The sequence below is a fragment of the Peromyscus maniculatus genome, chromosome 23 (genome assembly GCF_049852395.1).
Source record: "Peromyscus maniculatus bairdii isolate BWxNUB_F1_BW_parent chromosome 23, HU_Pman_BW_mat_3.1, whole genome shotgun sequence".
In the NCBI taxonomy this organism is placed as follows: Eukaryota; Metazoa; Chordata; class Mammalia; order Rodentia; family Cricetidae; genus Peromyscus; species Peromyscus maniculatus.
The window spans coordinates 23,093,322-23,106,181 of NC_134874.1; the positions used below are offsets into that span (position 1 = coordinate 23,093,322).

General features: G+C 46.1%; 1 protein-coding gene across 5 annotated transcripts in view; it reads right to left on the reverse strand.

Annotated features, from left to right (window-relative positions):
- Auts2 (activator of transcription and developmental regulator AUTS2) overlaps positions 1 to 12,860 on the reverse strand; it is a 1,133,868-nt gene that overhangs the window by 25,309 nt on the left and 1,095,699 nt on the right. For 2 of the 5 annotated variants that reach the window (XM_016002484.3, XM_016002483.3), the window contains exons 9-11: positions 10,661 to 10,902; positions 8,711 to 8,755; positions 4,033 to 4,128 (exon numbers count right to left, since the gene is read on the reverse strand). In XM_016002484.3, the coding sequence (XP_015857970.2) occupies positions 4,033 to 4,128; positions 8,711 to 8,755; positions 10,661 to 10,902 (383 nt within the window). The remainder of the gene's footprint in view (positions 1 to 4,032; positions 4,129 to 8,710; positions 8,756 to 10,660; positions 10,903 to 12,860) is intronic. The other 3 variants (XM_006971337.4, XM_076560552.1, XM_076560553.1) reach the window with 3 other exon arrangements.

Here is a 12,860-nt window from a genome sequence, read left to right on the forward strand (position 1 = left end):
GGGTCCAGTCCCCAGCACCCACATTGGAGGGCTCACAACTGCCTGGAACTCTATCTCCAGAGGAATCTGATGCCTTGGGCATTGCGTTCCCATGCACATACACAGAGACACACAATTAAATGTTTCTTTTTCATCCTAAAAATAAATAAATAAATAAATAAATAAGCAAATAAATAAATAAAAGCTGAAATTTAGGACACTAATCCTGTTGTTCCATCCTACCCAGGGCCTTGCAAGGAGCTCAGCAGCTTAGGGAAGTACTGGGTAAGAAGTTAGGTGTGGCTGGTCCCCTTTATAGGATCTAAGATGCCACACAGGCAACTTTTGCGCTCAAACCCTCTTTCCTGCTGACCCTCACCACTAACTGCCACCGTTTCTCATTTATTATTCTTGGTTGTTTTTTTATTCCTGCTTTACCATCCAACACTGAAAGAAACACGTAAGTGCACAGTCATGATAGTGTCCACATGCGGTGCATCTTTCAGAGGGCTGACAGTATGCCGCAGGTGCTAAGCTACCTAAATATCTTCACTGGTAGGTAATAACAAGAAATTACACTCAGTACCTACTCATCATTAGCGATGGTGGAAACGGGACAGGAGAATCTAATTTGGGGATGACAGAAGATTGACCAGCGAATTCTGCTGCCGTTCTTTCAATTCCCATCACCATTCTTAAATGTCACTAATAATATTAACGGCCTTGCTGGACCTTTATCTCCTGACCCAACAGCAATTAAAAAAAAAAAAAAAAAGCCCCCTTCAAAGGGAATAGTTACTAATGTCCTTGTGGGGAGATTTTTAAAAGTAATAGTAGGTTTTGTTGTTGGTTTGTTTCTGGTTGTTTCTCTTTGGAGATAGGGGCTTTTGCTACGTAACCTCGGCTGGCCTGGAACTTGCTATGTAGACCAGTCTGGCCTTGAACTCAAGGGATTTGTCTGCCTCCGCCTCTGAAGGACTGGGATTGAAGGTACATGCCACCATGCTCAGCTGTAAGAGCTGTTTTCTTTTTCAGAACTTAGAATAAGTATATATTATATACGTTACTATCTATCCATCTGTATGTGTGTGGGTCTGTCTGTATGTGTGTGGAGGTCAGAGGCCAACTTGCAGGAACCAGTTCGTTCTTTCTACCATGTGGCTCACCAGGACCCAGGTCAGTCCCCCAGGCTTGATGGCACGTGCTATTATCTCCTAAACTGCTTTCTCAACCTCTTGAAACTTATTCACTTGTGTGTCTGTGTGTGTGTGTGTGTGTGTGTGTGTGTGTGTGTGTGTGAGAGCGTGCGCACGTGTGCACACACACAGATGTCACAGGTCGCACAAGGGGGAGTTCAGAGGGCAGGTTGTAAGAGCCGGGTCTCTGCTTCTACCCTGCAGGCTCTGGGGAATCGAAAGTCAGGGTTGGTTGGCAAGTGCCTTTACCCACTGAGCCATGGACCGGTCCTTATTTAAGTAGTATGGATCCCTCACACTAGACGTGAACTAGGTGGGGAGCGGGGAGAAAAGCTCAAGTTTAGGCATGAAGCTTGCCTACAAGGAAAAGTAGGGAAAGAAGAGAGAGAGAGAGAGAGAGAGAGAGAGAGAGAGAGAGAGAGAGAGAGAGAGAGAAGCAGAAGAAAAGCAATCAGCTGCTGTACCAGTAACAATTAAGCGGCAGTTGTTAACAGCCTGATTTGCATACATATGAAGAACTCCTCTAATGAACAGCAATCTACATATTCAATCAGGAAGATGGCCTGGAAAGGCTTATTTCAACACCGAGAGACACTTCCTTGCCCAGATGTAGTTTGTGGTGTGATTGGATAATTGCAAGTGAGGGAAATAGTCTAATTTATTAAATGACCTACCAGTCTGTTTTGGGGACGCACTGGAGATTTGTCACAACCTAGTGGGGACAGACCAGGGTCTGAGGGATTACTGGAGAACAGGGGAAGGAATCTAAAAATGGCCACCTCTTGCAGCGGTGGCGGTCACTGTAAAAGGTCCTCTACACAGAGAGCCTGGCATTCAAGCTTCAGTTCCCGGCACAGAAGGGCGATTTCAAAGACGCAGCATCCGACCCCTAATGCCTTTTTAATTTCTCTTCCTGTTTCTGGCTTTTAGCACAACACACCTTTGAAAACGCATGTGTTCAATCCAGGAGACTCTGGTCCCAAACTGGTGCTTTGGCTTAGGAATAGGACTGGGAGGTGTGTGTGTGTGTGTGTGGCGGGGAACCAAATGGAGAGGGGACAGAAACCAAGCCACATGCAGTGCAGAATCTCAACTAAATGTGGCTGGCCACCGGAGAAGCATACTTCACTTTAGAAATTAGTGTCTGAGTAAAATAAGGGACATAAAGCAGTATTTTGTATTCTCTGGATGCCGTTGTGATTCAACCTAGGGACCTGTGTATGGAATGGAGGCAAGTGGTCTGTCTGAGCCATGCTCCCCAGCCCCTCACTGGGGGAGTCTAAGGAGGTGCTCTACTGCTGAACCACACCTCCAGTTCTACAACAGTAGGTTTCTTTAAAGGTACAGTGTTATCAAAATTACTTCTGAATACTGACCTTCCTGGATAACTAAGCCCGTGTGGATCTGCGTATTATTCACTAGGTAGAAAATAATTTAGTTCTTACTAGGAATAAAAGGGGAATGAATCTCAAGGGCTAGGAAGATGGCTCAGGGGTTAAGAGCCCTTGTTAATCTTGCAGAGGACCTGGGTTTGGTTCCTAGCACCCACACGGCAGCTCACAACCATCTGTAATTCTAGTTTGGGGAGTTCCAACCCTCTCTTCTGACCACCTTGAGCACCAACCATGCACGTGGTGCACATACAAACAGACAGGCAAAATATTCACGTGCGTAAAATAAAACCTAAAAAAAAATTAAAAACGTGAATCTCAAAGTAGCATGTCAGAAACAAAGAACAGGTCCCGACTTTGGCGAGTGTGAGAATGGGGGCGGGGTGGGGGCGGGGTGGTGTCCAGACAGGTCCAAGAATGAGCAGGGAGGGAGAAGGGACACTAATAAGGTGAACTGTAGTCTCGCCACCCCCAGGCAGACCCCGCGCAGAGTGCATGGCAGACAGAGCGAAGGACGGAGAGGAAAGGGAAAAAAATCTCCCTCAGACAAATGAAAGAGCAAACAATTCCAGTCTGGGAACTTTTATTGCCTCCTTTTCCCGTTAAAAAGCAACCAACACTCAGCATTGCATGTGTGTTCATCCTGCACACCTTAGAGGCATCCTGGCATTTTCTACTAAATACTTAATGTTTAGTAGTGTTTCCCCCAAGGAAACATCCTTTTCCTCAGTGTTGTAGCCACTGGGAAGTTGTGCTATTCCTGCAAACAGACCCTTGCGCGTGTTCCTTGTGACCTTAACGAGATCGGTGGGAGTGAGAGGTGAGTAAGAGGTGAATATGCCGAAGTATATTATATCTATTATATGTATGGAAATGTCATGATGAAACCCATTATTGCTTATAGTTAATATATGCTAATGGGAAAACTTATTCGAAAGAGGAAACATTGGGGAGGAAAAAAATGGATCTATGTGCCTATAATGTATATATATTCTGCATATATTTTAACAGCTGGTTTTATTTATTTACGTGTAGGTATGTATGTCTCTGTGTGTGTGCATGCCATGTATGTGTGAGTGTTCACAGAGGCCAGGAGAGGGCACTGGATCCCCCGGAGTTGGAGTTACAGGTTGTGAGCTCCCTGATGTGGGTGTTGGGAAGTGAATTTGGGTCCTTTGCAAGAGCCAAAAAAAAAAAAACACTTAAACTACTTCAGCCATCCTTCAGCCATCCCTTCAGCCCTGTTCCGGCATATTTTGAAGAGTATAGGAAACTTAGCTTAACTGAGACTACATGGTTCCTCGCAACATCAAGTTTAAAACTAAATGGATTAGGAAAAAAAAAAGTCTCATTTCTACTCCTCTGGGTGTGTGAACTCATCACTGCAGACAAGCATGGATGATCCAACCCACCTGCCTGGCCCTCCACTGAGATGGGTGCCCATGTCTTCACTGTGAGGTTCTTACCTTCGGCTGAAATGCTCCTTGGAGTGACCCGAAAGGGCCCGTGGGTGGGATCATGGGGGGTATACCCGAGACTGCAGGAGGATAGGAGTGGAAGAGCTGGTACCAAAGGCGAGGAGGGATTAAAAAAAAAAGTTTTAGTATGGGGGGGATGGGGGGTGCACGTGATCTATCCCAATTCCCATAGAAAGACATCGACATTAGCAAGCCAACCAATCTCAGTGTGATGCCATTAGCCAAGCTATGATGAGGCGAACACACAGATGCGCCATGAATGTTTAACGGAAAAAAAAGTTAAAAAGTAGTTCAGAATCAATCGGCCAACAAATGATGTCCCTGATGAGAACATCATTAGAGAGAGAGAGCTTTGCTAATTATTAATCAAGAAATCACATAGAAACCCTCCATGCATATCGAAAACAGGGGGTGCTAAGCCCAACAAGATGCCTGGAAAATTATGAGTGAATTAGAAAAAAAAAAAAGGAAACCGAGAAAAAGAAGAGAAGGTCTTTAGGAGGGTCAGTATTTGTATTGTTGAAACTTGATGAGTTTTAAATGAATTTAGATGTTTGGTGGTTTCCTAGAAAGAGGCGATTCACAATCCTTGCTTCATTAGGCTGTTCTCGAAGTGGCATTTCCAGAGGACAATTTAATCCCCTCATCTAAAATGATGATGGATATTTGCGGAGGGTTAAATGACTCGGTTTACATTTTAAATGGAACTACCAATTTTCATAGAAAGTCTAAAAAGAATCATCGAATCTTGTTTCCCGTCACTGATCATTTGAAGTAACAGAGATAACGCAGGAGTCCGGGATACCATGTTTTAATTGTAAGTTCCTCCTGTCCCAGACTTTTCTTTTTAGGTACTCGAGACACCTGATATTTATACATAAAGCAGAAATCCTTCTGGCCACTTTTCACTGCATGGGCTGCTCAGGGAGCAGGCTTGTCGGAGGCTACGGGAGGGGAGCTGAGCCCTGATGTGATTCTGACCACTCAATGGCACAAAGACGGTTCCTAATGAAGTGTGAGTCTTCTGGACTCAACAGCTTACAAAGCACACGCAACAGCGTGCGTGTGGGGATGGGGTGGGGTCCGGTGGGGGATGGGGTGGGATGCGACACAAAACAAACACGCTAGACACACAGCGCAACCCACAGCAGCAGAAACACACCTCACTCCTTGAAAAATCTTATTTCTCTGACTCCACGATCAAACTATCATATGATATTGAAGCAACTACCCAGCTCCACTGCTGTTCAGTACGTTAAAAATACAGCCACAAGCTTCCCTTAATAATGCCCTAGGCTAGCCGTTCTCAGGAATGACAGAAATCCACACTCTGAAACCCTAGCTTCCGAGGATATCACGCTTTCTGTTGTTCCCTATTTCATTTTGCTCTCTCCGAAGATACCAAGAAGTTTTCCAGACTAATTGATATTGAACTAAATCCACTTAAACAGCGATTGCCAGCCAAGTACCCTCATTTAAAACTACTTTTAAGTCTAAAATTGTGTTTCAGCTACTTGAGCGCACTGCATCTTAATTTGCCTTATAACATCCTAATCCCCAAAGCAGGGGAGACTACTTCATAGATTAGCCACTATCGCTAATATTATGAAATAACTCTCCCCCAGCACACTGCATAAAGCAGGGTAATTAAATACATGCTGTATTAAAACGCTCCAATTTCTATGACTCTGCCTCCAAGTGGTCCTTTCCTCTCTAATGGCTACAATTAAAAAAGAAAAATGGGAGGCCCATTCCCCTCGCTTGCCTCTGTTGCGGACCTCTTAGAATAAAAATATAGCTGCCTCTTGCCCCTGGTCGAAAAGCCTGAAGTGTCTCCGTCATAAAACAAAAACTTCCCAGACACTCAGGCCTCCAGGCTCCTCCTACACCTTTAACCCATGGACCTTCTATGGCCTATGTGCAGGAAGGAGCTGACTACTTTGGTCCCAGGAAGCCGGCCTGGGCCACCAGCTGAGCCTATGACATTTTTTGTTAGAATTATTGCATTAGCTGGTCTTTCATTTATTTGTTTTCAATGTTTATTTTGTGCGTGCGTGCGTGCGTGCGTGCGTGCGTGCGTGTGCGTGTGTGTATGTGTGTGTGTGCTCGCGCGCGCGCCTGTGTTAGAATTATTGCATTAGCTGGTCTTTCATTTATTTGTTTTAAATGTGTGTGTGTGTGTGTGTGTACCTTGTCTATCTTGGCTTTTTTAGAAATGTAATTTATTATCATTAGTGGGTGGGACATGATATGTTTGGGGGGGGGGCGGTGTCAGGATGTGCATGTGTAAGTCAGAGGCCAATGCTGATAAGTTAGTTCTCTTCCTACCTTTATGTGAGTCCTAGGGATTGAACTCAGGTCTCCAGGCTCATGTGGCAAACGTGTTTACTCACTGAGCATCTCCTCAGCCTGTCCGCCTTGTAATGTGACAGGGTCTCTCCCTGGGATGTGTCTCTCTCACTAGCCAACTGGCTGACCAGTGAACCTCGGGAATCCTCCTGTCTCCACCTCCCCAGTGCTGGGATGATAAGTGTGCCATCATGTCAGGTGTTTTCCCTTGGGTTCTGGGGGCTGACCTCAAGTCCTCATGCTTAGAGGGCAAACATCGTATGGATTAAGCCATCTCTTTAACCCCTGACCTTTCCTTTAAATCTACAAAGCACCAAGTAAGAACAGAACGTACCGTGCATGAGGCACACTCTAAGAAGAAGCCCACAGATTTATCCAATTCTTATTGTCACTGCTAAAATGTGTCTGGACCCCAGTGCTCAGCAGTCCAAGGTGGATCACACGGGGGCTGAGTAACCTAAATACTTTTTCTCTCCCTCCTACCACTTACTTATTTCAGTTTTCCCTCTCTCTCTGTGTGTACACGCACATTCGTAAGTGGAGTGCCCGTGGAATCCAGAAAAGGGCTCTGTAGCCCCACCTGGAGCTGGAGTTATAGGCAGTTGTAAGCCACCCTACCTGGGTTGCTGGGAACTGAACTCAAGGCCTTTCCAAGAGCAGCAAGCACTCTTACCCAACCTGTCTGGCAGGGTCATGGGCTGACCTCAAGTTCCCTATGTAAGGGAGGATGACCCTGAACTCTCGATCCTCTTGTCTCCGCACCCAGCTTCTGGCAATATAGGCATGCACTACCATGTCTGGTCTTATTCAGTGCTGAGGATGGAACCCAGGGCTTTTGCATGTTAGGAGACTACTCTATATCCCCAGCCCCTCTAATTCCAAGAGCCCTTCCGTGGGTCAGTTCTGAATGCCTCTAGAGAGGAAACGGTTCTAACTGAGTGCTAGTATTTTCAGGTCTAGACGTCTCAACTACCTCCTTGCACAGTAAGCAGTATTTAAAGCCTGACTGAATTCAGCCTTTACAGATGTGTTAAGCAGTATTACAACCGAAATGTTAAAGACAGTGCTGCCCAATAAAGCAACAAGACCTGTCCTAGATCAACATGACTACAAGGACTAATCCTCCTTGTTTTTCCTTTAAAAATACAGATTAACCAGTAGGCGAAGGAACGGGAGGAGTTTCAGATCCAAATGATGCAGTGTTCACCCCATAATCAAAATATCACTGTCAAATAGTCAGCTCTCTCTCTCTCTCTCTCTCTCTCTCTCTCTCTCTCTCTCTCTCTCTCTCTCTCTCTCTCTCTCTCTCTCTCTCTCTCCATAGAGAATTTCTTGTCTCTTATGTGGCCCAACATGAAACTCAGGTCAGGACCAATTTATCTTCTGGGAACGTATACTTAAAATTACACAAAGCCAAAGTGCTTTTCAAATAAACAATGAGTCTAAAGAGAAAAAGATGGCATTTTTTTTTCCATCTTAAGGCTTTTTTTATTTTGTTTTTTGAGAGAAGGTCTCAGAAGCCCAAGGCTGGCCTTGAATTCTGGACCCTCTTACTTCCATTTCCCAGATGCTGTGTGTGCCAACATGTCTAGCTAAGACCTTTTTAATATTAACTGACTTTTTTTTTTTAATTGTTCAATTGAAATAAGGCCTGGACAGCAATCTGACTATGTGGAAAAGGGTGCTGTGTTTATTCTAGAAGGGAAGAAAAATCCACTCTTTAAAGAGGCATGAGTCAAAGTAAAAGGGATGGTTTATTTATAGGAAAGAATTGAAATTAAATTCCAGGAGTTCTGGGTTCCTAGCATTTCGAATGGATGACTAAAATCTGCAAATTTCATACTCTCCCAAGACAATAATGATTCTACTGACAGCCCACCCACTCTTTTGGATAGCTGTGTGGTTCCAGAAAGTTCCCAAACGGAGCAGTGCTAATGATTTACTGTTGTCTGGCTATTGTGAGACAGGGTCTCCCATAGCCCAGGCTGTTTTTGAACTTGCTACGTAGCAAGGATAATCCTAACACCTGACCCTCCTGCCTTCGCTTCTCTAGTTCCAGGCTGACAGGCTGATCGGCCGCAGCAGGCAGGCTGATGATCTTTTGATTTGGTAGATGATAGTGCAATCGCCACCCAAAGCAAGAAAGAAAAAACGAAAAATGGCACACAAGCAAGCACCCGGATGATAAGGGAGCGATGGGGGAAGACTCTCGGCACAGATGACCGGGAAGGCCGCCAGGCGCTTCCGCATCTGTGGCAAGAGCGCCGGAAATGGAAAAGGCGTTGCAATGAATGTGTAGTACAGCAGGAGGACTCACACTGTGCCGGTAGAATGGGTCAACTTTGGTGGGGTATTTGTCAAACTGCAAAGGGATCAAAGCAAAAGCTAGTTACTCTGGCTGCATGTTTTGGTCACCCCCTCCAATGGAGCTGACCCACTCGACACGCTTCTGTGTCAGCCTCAAGGCGCCCCCAAAGCGGGTCTGAGCGCCCCAACGAGAGTATCCACAGTGTCGATGCAGAGCGGTACGCCCACCCAGTGTGCCCCACTCCTTGTGACCCCTTGATGCTATGTTTGGGGACTGGCACAAGGCAAGCCTCCAAAGTGGAGGAAATAGGCATTTATATAAACCAGAAAAGTGGACATCCCATCTGTGCTGGACAGTTGTAGGTCAACTTGACACAAGATGAGTCATCTGAAAGGAGGGAATCTCAACTGAGAAAATGCCTCCAGAAGATGGGCTGTAGGAAAACCTTACAGCATTTTCAAAATTAGTGATTGATGGGGGAGGGCCCAGCCCATTGTGGGCGATGGCATCCCTGGGCTGGTGGTCCTGGGTTCTATAAGAAAGCAGGCTGAGCAAGCCATGAGGAGCAAGTCAGTATGCAGTGCTCCTCCGTGGCTTCTACATCAGCTTCTGCCTCCAGGTTCCAGCCCTGTCTGAGTTCCTGCCTTGGTTTCCTTCGGTGGACTGTGACGCTGGATATGTAAGTCAAAGAAATCTTTTCCTCTCCCAAGTTTGTTTTGGTCATGGTGTTTTGTCACAGCAATAAAAAAAACCCCAAGACACCGTCTAATTCATGCCGAGAACTAACTCCCAGTATTTTCGTCTTTTCTGTGGCAGGAAAACCCATTCCTGTTTTCCCATATTCTGTTGTCTCAGTGAAACATGTTACAGCACAAAATGAGTGATTTGAAATTAGATCTTGGAGCCTTGCCTCTGAACAGAAAAAGTGTGTTCTTTAAAAAGAAAAAATTATATATATGTGTATATATATATATATATATATCTGTGCACCTGTGTGTGGGTATGTGCACAAGTATTCACGTGCCCAAGGAGGCCAGAAGAGGGCGCTGGATCCCCTGCAGCTAAAGTTATAGGTGGTTGTGAGCTTGTACAACATGGAGGCTGGGAATTGAACTCTGGTCTTCCAGAAGAACATCAAGTGCTCTTAACCACTGAGCCATCTCTACAGCCCCAAGTATTTCTTTAAATATTAAAGATTAGCAATATAATTTTGTGATCGTCTTTGCTATGGGCAGGCCTCTCTCTTGGAATTACATATATATATATATATATATATATATATATATATATATATATATTATATTTCACATTCATTGGTATTTCTGGTTTTTAAACAAATATCCTAATTCTCCACCCATGTGCCAGCCCCCAGACAAGACAAAGTAAATCTATGTAATTGCTGAGTTCTATCTCTGGGGGACACATCTGCCTCTGCTGCCTGCTTGCTATCAGACATAACATGAGTTTAGGGCACTGTGTCATATCACAGGATAACAAGAAGTATGGCCATTCTAGGAAAACGGGATTACGGGAAATATATGATCAAGGAAGAGGCAGTCCCCAGAGTGAGCATCCTCCCCACAGGCCCCTTGGTTCTCTCTTCTTCACTCCGAAATCTTTCCTAAGTATTTCCATATTGGTGTTAAACATTTTCAGGTCTGGGGACAATCACCCAGCATGCACAAGCAAACGTCATAACCCTTTAAGAGGTTAACAAGGCTGCATCTGAGTGCTTTGAAGGCACCCAGAGTTGAATCGATCCATGGTGCCAATGACAGCCATCTAGAAAAATGTCCCGACTCTGATGCTCTAGTCCCAGAGTTCATTAGCAAAGATGGACGAGACCCAAGGGACACCCCCTCCCCCACAGAGTCACCACCCTCTCCCCATCCCCTCTCCAGCGTCTCCCAAAGCCCATGCCAACCCCCGAGCCAAGCTGCATGCTCTACTTATCCTCACATTTCTGCCTGGGGTACGCACCATGGGAGGTGCTGGCGTCGGCATGATGGCGGTGGGTGGGATGGCGTGGGGGAATGGCGTGAAGGTGTGCTGGTGCGTGTGCTGATGCGTGTGCTGGTGCTGATGCTGGTGTTGATGGAACTCGGTCCGCAGGTAGGGCGGAGGGCCCAGGGATGCCCCTCGGTCGGCGCTCTGAGAGGCCAGGAATCGTGTGTTCAGTTCCTGCCTCAAGATATCTTGTTCTGGAAGAGAAGAAGAGGGAGGGAATGGCAGCGGCCACTTTTCATTCACCACGGAACATCCTGGTTGCAGACATGTCCAGTGTGCATGCCACATGCCAGTGCAGCCCAGGAGGGCTAAGAATTCGGCCCGACACAGAAGCGTGAACTTATTTATTAACACATTGTGACATTCTTGTCTTGTTTTGTTTTAAACTGAGGGAGACTCTCATGTAACCCAGAACGACTCTGAACTCCCTACATAGCAGAAACCCTGATCCTCCTGCCTCTGCCTCCTGAGCTCTGGGACGGTGGGCATGCAACACTATACACGGTTTTATGTAGTGGTAAGGAGGGAACCCAGGGCATTATGCATGTTGGGCAAGCACTCTACCAATGGCGCTACATTAGTAGCTGCCACAATGAGACTCTGTGTGTGCGTGCGTGCGTGCGTGCGTGTGTAAAACTTGATTGTGTGGTTCTCCAGTGTGAACTCTACAGATGACAATGTCATGTCAGCATGTCAAAAAGCTGGGCATAGTGTCTATAAGGACCTAGTGCCATTTGATGGATGGAGGATGCAGGGATGAGGACAATTGACTTGGGGCACACAGAGGTGGAGCCAGGTCCTGGGATAAAAGGACACAACAGGCGGAATAGGTAGACCATACCAACGCTGGCTCTCAGTCTGTGTCAAGTTCGCTACCTTGTCTCTCAGTCTCAAGTCTAAAAGCAAGCTCAGTCACTCCCAACTAAGGAAGGGTTGTCTCAAAACAACAACAGTAACACTCATACACACACACACTCATAAAACCCAGCTAAAAACAACAACAAAAACAAGGTTATACCACCAGGTTCCCGTGCCTTCTTCAAGGATTGGTACGGCTCTATGAAGTGGCATAGTAACATGGCCAGACTAGAACAACATCAGACACAGGTTTGATGAATACAGTCAGGAGAAAAGAACGCTAAAATCTGTGACTAGGTCAGTTCAGTGTGTGTGTGTGTGTGTGTGTGTGTGTGTGTGTGTGTGTGTGTATGCATGCGCACTCACATTTGCACGTGTGTGGAGGCGAAACATCAGGTGTCATTCCTCAGCTGGGGGGATCCATATTTTTCTTTAAACAGACATTTGCTTTAGCTGTTAATTAAATTTACTTTTTTATTTATTTGTGTGGGGTGTGTACATCACCACATGTGTGGGGGCTACAGGAAAACTGGGGAGTCGTTCTCTTCTTCCACCAGGAAAGCCCTGGGGATGGCGGTCAGGTGGTCAGCTGTTGTGGCAAATGCCTTCACCTACTTACAAGCCATCTCACTGACATCACCTTGGTGTGTTGAGTCAAAGCTCTCACTGGCCTGTACCTCACGAAGGTGACGAGACCGGCCGTCCAGGGAGCCCCAGGATTCCTCCAGTCTCTATCTCCCCAGCGCTGGGCTCCCAAGTGTGCACTACCATCCCTGTCTTGTGGGTTTTAGGGAGCGAACTGGGGACCTCAGCTTTGCAAGGCAAGTCCTATATTGAGCCTTCTCCCTAGCCTCAGCACGTCTGTCTTTAAAATTCTAGGGCATAGTGTCATCTCAAGAGCACATAAAGAGGACCCTACTGGAGAGACGGCTCGGCAGTTAAGAGCTCATGCTGCTCTTGGAGAGGACCTGCCTTTGGTTGTAAGCACCCATGTCACACAGCCCACAGTCACTTGTAACTCCAGCCCCAGAGGATGCCCTCTTCTGGCCTTTTTTGGCTACCTACACACATGTGGATGTATCACACACAAACACAACACACACACACACACACACACACACACACACACACAGTGTATACAAAAAATTAAAAATTTTTTGTGTCTGTGCACCACCGCAGCCAGGTTATACAGTTCTGGGGGTGGAACACACGATTTCATGCCCGCCAGGCAAGCATAATAAAAGCGAACGTAATACAAGATAGAAAGGGGTCCTATTTGACACAATAAACCCCT